Below are 13,954 nucleotides of genomic sequence, written 5' to 3'. Positions count from 1 at the left end.
TACAGATAATTCGCTTTTCTCCAAAGCTCTCTTTAATTTTCCTCTAGGTAGTATCTATCTTACCCTAGCGATATATACTTCTGCACCATTACATTTGTCCTCTAGCCATTCCTGCTTAGTCATTGTGCACCTGCTGTCGATCTAATTTTTTCGACGTTTGTATTCTCTTTCGCATGCTTTATTTATTGCATTTTTATATTTTCTCCTTTCATCAATCAATTGCAATATCTCTTGTACTACCCAAGGATTTCTACAATGCCTTGTCATTTTATCTATTATGTCCTCTGCTGCCTTCACTATTTCATCTCTTAAAGCTATCCATTCGTCTTTTACTGTATTACTTTCCCCTGCTCTTGTCAATCGTTCCCTAATATGCCCTGTGAATCCCTCTACAGCCTCTGACTCTCTCAGTTTATACAGGTCTCATCTCCTTAATAACTGAAGAAAATGTCTCTAAAAAAAATTTTGGCACATGCTATCGAGATACAATAGCGTGGAATGAATGGAAAAACAAGGCTACGACTTCCTTTTTTTTTTACCATCACATTCTACAAGTAAAGGAAAAGTCTTGTAATGATAGTATTTCTCCGAATAGAGAAATTGAGAGCTTAGGTGCTGACCTTACAGCTGTAGACGTTTCTTCAATGGTGAACCATTACTGATGTATGTAAGACTATATTTTGTAAACTTGTTGCTAAACTTACCATGTTGTTTTTAAAAAAATTACGGGTTTGTATGTACGTGAAATCTAATTTTTTATTGGAGTTCCTTTTTATTACAACCAGGAAATTTACATTTAATTAAGTAAGTAAAACTAGTACTAGTACTAGTATGACGTATGCAGTGGAGTCTCTAGTATCTAGGTCGAAACCTTCAAGCCATAGATATTGTAAGGCCTTCACAAAAAAGCAAACATGTGAAGGCAAGCGGGCACATGCCTCGACACCCCTAAGTACCATTTACAAATCTCTGTTACGTCACGAGAAGTGCGGATTACCTTCTGTAAACATTTATCTTAAAATGGCTTACGAAGAGCACCAGGGAAGGCAACTAATTTGGAGACGGTGGGAAGCGCCAGAGACATGTTCTTGGATATGCCACGATTCTGTTACATTTAACGGTATTTTGGACTACAGGGAGGGTAAACACACACTTACCTATTATTCTTCAGTGTTTTTCGACATACATGACATTTAGCAGAGATAGTGGCAACCCTATAAATGAAATACATTCACAGTTTCGAATATGGACGGACAGCCATCAAAAGTATAATAAAATGACGTCTATGAACATTTGTGTGGGACCAAGACACGAACCCGGATTTCCCGCTTATCGCAAACGGTCGCCTGACCATTAGGCTATCTGAGCACGACTCATTGTCAGGCTCAAACTTCCACATGTCATCAACCATGTGTCTACCAAGTGTACTCGTACATTCATTGTGTATAGTGCCGCACAAGCGAGACATTTTACTGCAAAGGTCGTTTGTCCCGTGTGTGCGTGTAAATACGGTTTTGCAGTACATGCAGTGCATTGCATCACATTCTGAAAGACAATGACATTGAAATATCATAGAAAACAACCATGTCCTACTCCAGCATCTCACTTTTCTCTCTTTTCTTCATGCCTACATCGGCTCCCTTATAGATAAAATACCGTACTTACGTAGCAGACACCGGTCCCTCCTGTGACCGGGCCTGTGCAAATCATAGTGTCAGTCAGCTGGTTTTCCGTTATTAAGCTGTCGATCAGCTGCGAGCAAGTCGCTTGGTCGATGATGACGACGTCTACAGTCTGCAGGATATCCGGTTCGCCTTCGTCTTCTATCTCTCCCCAGCCAAGCGCAGCAGCGGATGATCCATCTGCGGAAGACAATTTTTGTTCAGTACTTAAGTCATTCAGGTGCAGATGGTCCACATATTTTTATGTGAAATGCAACTTGATATTAGGTGGGAGGTCTTTTTGAATGCAGATCTGATTGTGGTGTTTCTGAATTGCTATCTTTAGAGGCCAAAAACTGAAGCTAAAATAAATTTTTACGGTAATTCTAGTCGTATTGCTTAACAGGAATAGACCGTTATCTGTAGCACGGGCAATAAAAGTGTGATAATAGAGGTAATAGTTTCTTTTCTGGATTAAATTAGTGTATTATATCCATTACTCTACGCTAAGTGGAATATCTTATTTTATTTAGTGATATGTTCGTTAGCAGAAAACATTTTTAATCTCAGTGCAACAAGAATTCTTGCAGATGGCACTGGAACTATTTTGACATGTGCCACAGATCTTGGGAAAAAATACCAGGAAATATAAAGTTCAAGGGTTTATAATGTTGAGATGGAAAAAGTTCATTATAGGAAGACAATGCTGTCTCAAATATCTACAAACACTGACATTAGAAAATCACAAAACTACTGGACCAAATGAGCTACTGAATTTCAAATGGTTCAAATGGCTCTGAGCACTATGGGACTCAACTGCTGAGGTCATAAGTCCCCTAGAACTTAGAACTACTTAAACTAACCTAAGGACAACACACACATCCATGCCCGAGGCAGGATTCCAACCTGCGACCGTAGCGGTCGCGCGGTTCCAGACTGTAGCGCCAGAACCGCTCGGCCACCAGCGGCCGGCTACTGAATTTCGATGTACTCTTGTGCGAAGTATGGTTTCTTCAGTTAACACTTAAATGTTGGCAGAAATATGACATTCTTTCCGTGAGGGAAATATCTGAGAACAATTTATGTCTTAAATAGGGCAACAGACAAAAATTTATTTGGTAACTGAGCAGAATGAATTATGTAGCCTAATGAATAACACCGGATATCCTCCTTCACAATGCTTAGTACTATATACCAACGTATTTATTCCTGTATTTATCCCTTTTCTTCCATTATTTGACACGTATATACTGAAAGTATTGAATAATTTACCGCTCCCTCATCATATTCCATACGTCATTTTGATATATTATCCTTACTCCTCCGTCTCTCTCTTTCGAAGCATTAATCCCGACTTGGGGGTGGGGGGTCTGCTGCTATGATTAACCGGATTTGGAGTGTTAATTTGAAGGTGTGGCCGGATGCCTTTCCCGTCGCTAGTATTATCCTTACTCCTACCATGTCTAAACCCTGTTACATAAACTCCGGAGCTCCGCAGCTTTTAAAACAGTTTATGTAACAGGGTTTAGACGTTTAGGAGTAAGGATAATATATCAAAATGAAGTATGGAATATGATGAGGGAGCGATAAATTATTCAATATTTTCAGTATATACGTGTAAAACAATGGAAGAAAGGGATAAATCCTGGAATAAATACGTTGATATATAGTATTAAGCATTCTTTTCTACCACAATGATATTACCCTTATACAAAGAGTGAGAAAAACAGAAAGTATCTTTGTGTAGAAATTGGAACAGATTTCGGAAGACAACACTTCTGCTTCTTGGGAAATGACAAAAATGTGAACAAGAACAGTGATAGAGAAATAAAGGAACAACGTTCCTAATTCATATGTGAGATCATCAGCAGAATACTGAATAACATGAAGATGAAATATATGAGAGCAAAAATGTATAAAATAATGATGGTACCGATTCTAAAATAAGGCGTTATGCATACTGCTCCTCACAGGCGCATAGTATACAACCAGACGAAATTAGATTACTAAAATAAGTCAGCGGATACTCTAGGTTGGATAAGTATTCATGAGGCTAAAATAGATTTAAATATTGTATAAACTGGGACAATGATAGAAGGAAACTGGAATATATGGGAATACTATAAGAAAAGACTGGAAGAGAAAAGACTTCATAAGTGAACAAAAGGGTACAGCCCTAGAGGACGAAGAAAGATGCAAGACCTAGCCTTTACTGTGACTATCGTAGTATTTGCAGACAATGAAGCCGACTCATAAATGAGTTCGATGATGACTGATATCTGAAGTAACGAGTGCGGCACTTGCTACGGAACGTGAAATAAAATACCATAACTAAGAACAAGAACTTGGAGTACTGGAGTATTGGACATAACAGAAGAGTATCGATGTTCATGGAAGCTCTACATCATAAGCAAAAAGCTTCAGCATTACAGATAAAGAGGTTAAAGGTGGTCGTAGAAGCAGTGTAAAGTAAAAGCACTCCCACTGGTGATATAAGAGAAAAATCACGAGAAACAGAAATGAAGATGTAGGGTACGGAAATTGGAAACCGTTGAAGAAAACCGTATCCAGAGGTCGTAAATGGGAAACAAGTGAATGAACAAATACCGGTGAGAGTATGACGGAGCCTCAGAGAGCAGCAAATTACCCATTTTTTTCAGAGTGAGATAAAAAAAGGTAAAGATAAGTTTCGCAATTGGAATGGTTACTGCCAATTATTATTTTTTTTTATGGAGAGGGGCATTTCGCACACTATATTCGTTATAGATATCTTGGAAAATGGCGGAACTACGTGTAGGAGCTACACTGCCTAACAAAGAAAAATCGTGCCCCCAGAATATGTGGTCGGATGTTAATGTATCTTCGTACACGAACACATCATCAGCGGTATGTAAACGATTGGAGTTGCAATACTGTATGACGGGTGAAACCGCCGCCAGAGTGCTTTAACACTGTTCGTGTTCAGTTTTGTTACTAGTCCTGGCAGGGCACACAAGGGGCGTAAACAGGATCAGAACTAGAACGAAATTTTCACTCTACAGCGGAGTGTGCGCTGATATGAAACTTCCTGGCAGATTAAAACTGTGTGCCGGACCGAGACTCAAACTCAGGAGCTTTGCCTTTCGCGGGCAAGTGCTCTGAGCTACCCAAGCACGACTCACGCCCCGTCCTCACAGCTTTAATTCCGCCAATACCGCGTCTCCTACCTTCCAAACTTCACAGAAGCTCTCCTGCGAACCAAATTTAAGATACGCTATGGAAGAATACTTTAAAGGTGCTCAAACTGCTACAGTGGCATAAATTGCAGGTTTGGATGACAATATCCAGGTGTCTCAGTGTTTCGGTCTCGCAGTATATTTCCAGTTTATAGTACTTTAATAGCTGTATAGATAACTGTTTAACGTTCGGTTCCGAGGTATAACGCAGAACCGCAGGTGAATCGTTTGAAAACGTGTCGGCGACGCTTACCTGTGGGAACAACTCCGGCGCTGGGCAGGTTAATGGGTTGGACAAAAGAGTTGAACGTGAAGGCGGTCATCAGTTTGATGACAGCGATGTCGTTAGGGCTCACGTCAGTACCACTGGAAAGAACGCTTGTTACAGAGCTACTCGTACATATTGGCACAAGAAAGCAGAAATCTTATATTAGGATGCAGAACAATAAATTTAAAAGAAAACAAATATGTATAAAATGTCAACTAAATACTCGCAGAAATTTAGATATTGACAACGATCTCGCGACCGTCGGAACTGGAAAATAACTACAGTGACTAAAATTAATGTACTTCCTCTGTCTAGTATCTACTCAGTCTTGTTTATTTATTTCCAACTTTCCTCTTCAGTTATCATCCTGGCTTACAAAATCTGATCAGTTTATTTTCTGGAAATTGAGATTATACGAGAGTATTAAGGTAAACACCGCTTGGTTCCTTCACGTTTAAACTAAGAGACAGTTCTTGTGATAAAATCGTTTGTGCTGCCAGTACAGAAATTCGATGCGAGACATCATAGTCATGTGTGAAACATTATCCCAAACGAAACTTTAAAACTAATTCATGTACCATGTGAAAATGTTAGTTAGCGCAGTTCAGGCAGGTGAAGAGTCACAGAGTGTGACAAGCTGATACATAGCATATTAGTTGTAATCGGAAATAAACGCATTCTTGCTCGCCTAACATGGAGATATGGGCAGAATTTCGGTGTAGCCATTACGTCGAGGAAGGTTGAGAGCAGTAGATATGTTGAACAGCAGGTAAATGGAAACGCCAGACTAAAGATACTGCAAACGTTTGTTTCACCAAAAAGTACTGATGGTTATGTACTCGTTCGTATTCATGCAACGGTAGTTTTCCAGTATGATTGTACGTAAGAGCTCTGCAATTTCTGCATTCTAGTCCCCAGTTCTTGGTAAGTGTACCACTATTCCCGCTTCCTCAAGGTCTCGATGATCATACATCCTGAGTTATTCTGTTGTCATCTGTAGTCTCATCTGTCTATACCATGCAAATTGTTTTCCTTTCAATCCACTGAATCAATATTGAATCTATGTTTGCTGTCAGTTTGATGTCTTCATTTATTACCCTATCTATTACTGTGATTTTAAAAGCGTTCTTCACTACATCATTTCGGCTGCATACAGCTTTCATTCCATTTCCTTTGTCAGCGACTACGCATGTGTCCTTCACGAGAGGATGCTTTCGACAACACTCCTATACGGTCGTTATTGTATCTTTGACGATACACTCGTTCCAAAATACGGCACGTAGCTGGTTAGTTATGACGTTTAATATCGTTTTTGGATGTGTACATCTTAGACATTCCATTTATTGTCTATCAGTGTGTTGTCTAAATATTTAATAATTTCGTTCTTCAATTTTAAATCACTCCTTTCCGCTTCTATGAACATAATATTACATGTTTCCAGCATTTACCTTTATATATATATATACGAGGGCAGTTCAATAAGTAATGCAACACATTTTTTTTCTCGGCCAATTTTGGTTGAAAAAACCGGAAATTTCTTGTGGAATATTTTCAAACATTCCCGCTTCGTCTCGTATAGTTTCATTGACTTCCGACAGGTGGCAGCGCTGTACGGAGCTGTTAAAATGGCGTCTGTAACGGATGTGCGTTGCAAAAAACGGGCAGTGATAGAGTTTCTTTTGGCGGAAAACCAGGGCATCTCAGATATTCATAGGCGCTTGCAGAATGTCTACGGTGATCTGGCAGTGGAAAAAAGCACGGTGAGTCGTTGGGCAAAGCGTGTGTCATCATCGCCGCAAGGTCAAGCAAGACTGTCTGATCTCCCGCGTGCGGGCCGGCCGTGCACAGCTGTGACTCCTGCAATGGCGGAGCGTGCGAACACACTCGTTCGAGATGATCGACGGATCACCATCAAACAACTCAGTGCTCAACTTGACATCTCTGTTGGTAGTGCTGTCACAATTGTTCACCAGTTGGGATATTCAAAGGTTTGTTCCCGCTGGGTCCCTCGTTGTCTAACCGAACACCATAAAGAGCAAAGGAGAACCATCTGTGCGGAATTGCTTGCTCGTCATGTGGCTGAGGGTGACAATTTCTTCTCAAAGATTGTTACAGGCGATGAAACATGGGTTCATCACTTCGAACCTGAAACAAAACGGCAATCAATGGAGTGGCGCCACACCCACTCCCCTACCAAGAAAAAGTTGAAAGCCATACCCTCAGCCGGTAAAGTCATGGTTACAGTCTTCTGACTGCTGAAGGGGTTATTCTGTTCGATGTCCTTCCCCATGGTCAAACGATCAACTCTGAAGTGTATTGTGCTACTCTTCAGAAATTCAAGAAACGACTTCAGCGTGTTCGTAGGCACAAAAATCAGAACGAACTTCTCCTTCTTCATGACAACGCAAGACCTCACACAAGTCTTCGCACCCGAGAGGAGCTCACAAAACTTCAGTGGACTGTTCTTCCTCATGCACCCTACAGCCCCGATCTCGCACCGTCGGATTTCCATATCTTTGGCCCAATAAAGGACGCAATCCGTGGGACGCACTACGCGGATGATGAAGAAGTTATTGATGCAGTACGACGTTGGCTCCGACATCGACCAGTGGAATGGTACCGTGCAAGCATACATGCCCTCATTTCAAGGTGGCGTAAGGCCGTAGCATTGAATGGAGATTACGTTGGAAAATAGTGTTGTGTAGCTAAAAGATTGGGGAATAACCTGGTGTATTTCAATGCTGAATAAAACAACCCCTGTTTCAGAAAAAAAATGTGTTGCATTACTTATTGAACTGCCCTCGTATATATATATATATTCTCGTAAATCTCAAATCTATAGCATTTATGAATTTATATCAATGCAGGTAATTCCCAAATACCTAAGTTACGTTGTTTGCTTCTCGACTGTTATCATTCGGTCATCCATAAAGAGTAGGCTGTAATTTCATCCATCGGAAACGAAAATTTTCGAAACCCTAAAACTTTGTTATTTGTGATTTAAACAATAAAATACCGTTCCGGGCACTGCCGTGGAAGGAAAGCATGGTAATACACACACAGACATTAAGTCCAATATTATTGTAATCTTCTAGAGAATTTGAAATCGGAATAATTTTTAAACCACATATGTTCATAAGTTATTTCGAGCGCTCCACGCCCTTACGGAGTCCGTTCAAATTTCTCCAGTGACCCCAATCCAGATGGGAACACGAGGGTTTATTAAGCGCATTTGGACGTTCTTATTGCTAGAATTGTTTTATGGACTCTTCTGATGGTTGCACTCAATTTATAAATCCGTTGGGCACTGGTTGATGGTCATATGATGGCTGACGTTTTCGATTAATCTGTTTGTTCGGTTCTTTTGAGCTAAGGAACGATCTTCTGGTATGTGGAGCAGCAATGCCCGATTGTGAATACTGGTGACCCATTCTAGTTGGTTTCGAGCAGTCAGTTATTTTCCTTCATGTATCATAAAGACCGTATTAATTTCTTTGGTGTGCTTAGACGTCTCCCAAATAGGGAATCCATAACCGGTGACCGAAAATACATGCTGAGTGCTGTGCAGCGTAGCACGTTTTCGTTGGTCCCCTTAACCCCACTTTGCAGATATTTTTGATTAGTACGTTATTCCGTCTTTGGATTTTGTTTTTGTTTTTCTCAATATGTTTCCTACTTGCCAAATTTCTGTCGAAGTTGGTACCCAGGGTGCCACTCAAGACGATATTTAGATCCTTTCTGAATTTTTGCCAGGATTCGGTATTAGTTGTTTTGCCCTGTAGTAGTATGTGAGTGTCACGACGTCACTATTTAGGCCATTTTCAATTTCATCACGAGATTTTGCTTAACATGAAATCGCCGCATTATCTACGTAAATAAAAGATGCTAACTTTCTCCAAAATTGATTGATCATTCGTGTGCTTATGAAAGTGCAGCCATCTGCGACACACTGCCTTGCAGAAAACTGTTTTTCCTGCTTCGTTAACTGCTTGTAATGTGTTAAGATTCGACAAAGGATCTACTATTTAATATACGTGCTAACAAAGGACATTCGTCATCGTATCCCCTTCAGATTTAGTGCAAAAATGGTCCAGTGGTCGGTCAAAAATTAAACATAGCTCAAACTTGAATACACGAAGAAGGTGTACTGAACTGTGAAAAAAGAAGCAAAACAGATGCAGTGAACGACGTAAGCTCAAGACGTGCTTCTTCTTGTTTGAATACTTGTTCTGTGTTCAGTTTTTGACGACTGGGCCATCTTACCACCATATATGAAGGAGGTGCGATGGAGAGCATCGCTTGCAAGATGTTTCTACGGATCTTGACCACCCGATTTAATTTTGAAAGAAGAATTCTCAGGTTTACAGTATCGTCTGCTACACATGTTCGATGTACTTAATCCGGGCACTTCGTTCTTGATCTTCCATTCTTATTGTTTGTTCTTCTATACAAATAAAAAGAAACACGACAGATGGGAGGACTTGAACTAATCTCTATAGGAAGATATCAGGCTTAATATATGAAAGTGAAGATGATGCTGATAATATTTCAGTGATTTGAAAATTGAGTCAAACATAGCACTTCAATGTGGAAGAGTACTTTACTCACTGGAGTCGGTATGAAGTCTGTTGAATTACCGCGTGGCTTGTACTTACCCTGGGTGGTCTGGGTGCTTGATCATCTGCGAAATCCTCACCTCCTGCTCCGTGCCTTCGTCGGTGCTCTGGTCCAGTTCTCCGGCCACTGCCTGGAACAATAACGTGTACCTCTCGTTCTTTTCCACACTATATGGGAGACAATTTAGCATCGTTAATTTCTACTCTATAATGTTTGACATAGGAAAGAAGTGAAAGAGATGAAATTTAAGGGACGGGGTGAGGGAAGGAAGAAATGTTGGAGTTTAAAGGTCCGTTGACGACGAAATCATTAGAGAAAGAGCACAGGATCTTAAAGAAACCGTCCCGACACTACTCTGACTTGAATCGCAGTCTTCCCGCAAGCGAGGAGTTAAGGGACCAGATAACCCTGCTAAGATTCACCGAAATCACAGATCTTCTGGCTGAAAGTAAGAACTTTTTTGAGCAGGACAGGATAACAACCATAAGTTTTGACTTACACAAAAAATGGGGGGAAATGCTAAAGAGCAGTAGAAAGGAATATATCAATTTGCTCCAAATCACAAGTCGAGAAGAGTAGAAATGGTGGATAGGCGAGAATGTCTGTACAAGGGAGAACTCAGTAGAGGGTGTCGTAGGCGAGAGGAGCTTTCTCCAGAAACTGAGGATCACTGGTGGTAAATCTTAGTATTAATCGAGGAATTTTTTAAATAATTATTATATCCAGAACAAAACAATGCGTATATACGAACCGTATATATTAGGAAGATAAGGAGAAAAAAGAGTTAAGTGCCTAGAATTTCCTTCACATAGTGTATTACAACTATGTTTTGAATATTAAAACCTTTTTTCACACTAAAGCTTTGCATGTGACGTGCCATTTCTCCATTAACGATTGCTCAATTTCGGTCCAACAGACCATTTCAAGGGGGTGAAAATGTTTTTGGGACTTTGTGGTAAGGTTCTATGGGACCAAACTGCTGAGGTCAGCAGTCCCTAGCCCCGAGTGAGGACTAGAACCTCCGACGGGGGGAGTCGCGCGAACTGTGAGAAGGCCCCTAAGACCGTACGGCTACTCCGCGCGGCAAGTGGGGTGGAGTATATGACCGAGCATGAACATCAATATAGTTTAAAATACTATGTCTGTTAAACTAACAGGGTAAGCGTATGCAGGCAAACCACTGTAACTAAAGTTGCAAATAATGATAATTATAGTCGCATCCCTGCTCGTACATCCATACCAACGTGAACTGGAAATGTGCTTAGTAACCTGTTTGAATTCCTCGTTGTAACATATCCATGCATACCGTTAAGAGATCTAATATTCTGTCTGCCATCCCCACTCATATATTTGTTGACTCTTAAAAATGCAATAGTGAGGTGAATATGGCAAGCTGTGTTGTACAAACATATTTATTCATATAAAATAAGACCCTTGATGGAAAAGTTGTCGTTTACTCTCCACTGAACGAAGAAAGTAAATTGGAAGGAACAATGGGAAACAAAGTATTGGAAATAACGGATAACGAGTAAATGCCATCTTTTACGGGAGATAACCAAATATAGTTATGGAAACATAAGGAGGAGCAATGGGGGAAATGAAGGGCTTTAGGAGCTTCACAACAAACTTTACTGTGTTTCGAGAAGATGAAACAATTTCTTATGTGAGACAAATTTCATGGATGCACCGTTTCCCTACTAGGGAATTTTTTGACGTTAGTTTTGTCCAGAGACGGTGATCAAATTGCGGTGTGATAAATATTGTTTTAGAGATATTGCTCATCTGATATAGATTTATTTCTGTGCTAAGAGACGAAGAGTTTGCAGTACGAGACCGCGATATATACTTCGGAAGAGCTGGTTGCCCGTTTGGCTGAAGTTGCAGGCATTACGCGTGAAACACGTAGTTGTTTAGAGCGAGTTAGGCAATCATTAGCACGCAGATGCCAGTTGTGCATTAATGAAAGCGGACGTCATTTTTATTAACATCTTTAAAATTATACTGACCACACTGAGGTTTGAAGACCGTCTCTAAACATCACTAGAGTATAAACCTTCATGAACTCCTATGGCCAACAAGGTACGTTTATGATACTTTTGTCACGTGTAAAGAGTATTTCTTTTTATCGCCATTAAATAATCTTAAGCTTTTTTATTCGTAATTCTTTTACGCCTTGTATTTAACTGTCAGACGTAACTATAAATGTGCTGCCTGAAAATAATTGTTGTGGATATAAACAAATTGTCTGAAGAAAGAGAATGTGAAATAACTGTTGTAAGGTGTGGTGTGTGTGACAGAAATTGTTCTATGTATGTTAAGGTGACATATCTGTATCTCTGTATTCTTCTACTGACGAATTGGAACGGAGACATGAACTTCAAATAGAGTCGATGCCGGTACGCGGATTTAATACGACAAGAAGACGCAAACTTACAATTCTGTCTTCCTGATATTGTACGAGGACGTGTTGAAAAGTAATACCTTCGAATTTTTAGGTGAAAAATCTGAAGTTTGCATGAGTAAAACACACATTATTAAAATTCTACACCTTTCTTCATGTCTACATATTTATTTCACGTTAAAAAAATTCAGTCTTGCAGCCGATCGTCCTTTAATTCTGTAAGTAGGCTGTTTAGGTTTTTATGTTGGTAACGCCACGTAGCGCTCTATATGAAAATCACTGACTGTGCTGTGTGCAGTCTGGTGCTGGTTAGCATTATTGGAATATTCGCTGTTGTAGTGTTGGGCAGTTGGATGTGAACAGCGCGTAGCGTTGCGCAGTTGGAGGTTAGCCGCCAGCATTGATGGATGTGGGGAGAGAAATGGCATAATTTTGAGAGCGTACTATCTGGACGTGTGTCCATCAGAAAGAGTAAATTTGTAATATTTACCTTAATATAAATATTTACCTTAATAATGTTGCAAAGTTATATATATATATATATATATATATATATATATATATATATATATATATATATATAGCATCAACAGGTTAGTGTTCATCACGAACGTGGTTTTGTAGTCAGTGCAATGTTTACAAATGCGGAGTTGGCAGATGCCCATTTGATGTATGGATTAGCACGGGCCAATAGCCGTGGCGCGGTACGTTTGTATTGAGACAGATTTCCAGAACGAAGGTGTTCCGACAGGAAGACGTTCGAAGCAATTGATCGGCGTCTTAGGGAGCACGGAACATTCCAGCCTATGACTCGCGACTGGGGATGACCTAGAACGACGAGGACACCTGCAATGGACGAGGCAATTCTTCGTGCAGTTGACGATAACCCTAATGTCAGCGTCAGAGAAGTTGCTGCTGTACAAGGTAACGTTGACCACGTCACTGTATGGAGAGTGCTACGGGAGAACCAGTTGTTTCCGTACCATGTACAGCGTGTGGAGGCACTATCAGCAGCTGATTGGCCTCCACGGGTACACTTCTGCGAATGGTTCATCCAACAATGTGTCAATCCTCATTACGGATGAGGCTTCATTCCAACGTGATCAAATTGTAAATTTTCACAATCAACATGTGTGGGCTGACGAGAGTCCGCACGCAGTTGTGCAATCACGTCATCAACACGGATTTTCTGTGAACGTTTGGGCAGGCATTGTTGGTGATGTCTTGATTGGGCACCATGTTCTTCCACCTACGCTCAATGGAGGATGTTATCATGATTTCATACGGGATACTCTACCTGTGCTGCTAGAACATGTGCCTTTACAAGTACGACACAAAATGTGGTTCACGTACGATGGAGCTCCTGCACATTTCAGTCGAAGTGTTCGTACGCTTCTCAACAACAGATTCGGTGACCGATTGATTGGTAGAGGCGGACCAATTCCATGGCCTCCACGCTCTCCTGACGTCAATCCTCTTGACTTTCAATTATGGGGGCATTTGAAAGCTCTTGTCTACGCAACCCCGGTACCAAATGTACAGACACTTCGTGCTCGTATTGTGGACGGCTGTGATACAATACGCCATGCTCCAGGGCTGCATCAGCGCATCAGGGATTCCATGCGACGGAGGGTGGATGCATGTATCCTCGCTAACGGAGGACATTTTGAACATTTCCTGTAACAAAGTGTTTGAAGTCACGCTGGTACGTTCTGTTGCTGTGTGTTTCCAGTCCATGATTAATGTGATTTGAAGAGAAGTAATAAAATGAGCTCTAATATGGAAAGTAAGC

General features: G+C 40.7%; 1 protein-coding gene across 1 annotated transcript in view; it reads right to left on the bottom strand.

Moving 5' to 3' along the window:
• The window catches only part of LOC124776072 (trypsin-1-like), a 67,326-nt gene that overhangs the window by 13,396 nt on the left and 39,976 nt on the right, over positions 1 to 13,954 (bottom strand). Inside the window, exons 5-7 of the mRNA XM_047250915.1 lie at positions 9,800 to 9,891; positions 5,130 to 5,242; positions 1,666 to 1,862 (exon numbers count right to left, since the gene is read on the bottom strand). Coding sequence (XP_047106871.1) covers positions 1,666 to 1,862; positions 5,130 to 5,242; positions 9,800 to 9,891 — 402 coding nt within the window. The remainder of the gene's footprint in view (positions 1 to 1,665; positions 1,863 to 5,129; positions 5,243 to 9,799; positions 9,892 to 13,954) is intronic.

This window comes from Schistocerca piceifrons, chromosome 2 (assembly GCF_021461385.2).
Source record: "Schistocerca piceifrons isolate TAMUIC-IGC-003096 chromosome 2, iqSchPice1.1, whole genome shotgun sequence".
NCBI lineage: Eukaryota > Metazoa > Arthropoda > Insecta > Orthoptera > Acrididae > Schistocerca > Schistocerca piceifrons.
This window is presented reverse-complemented; position numbering and strand designations above follow the sequence as displayed.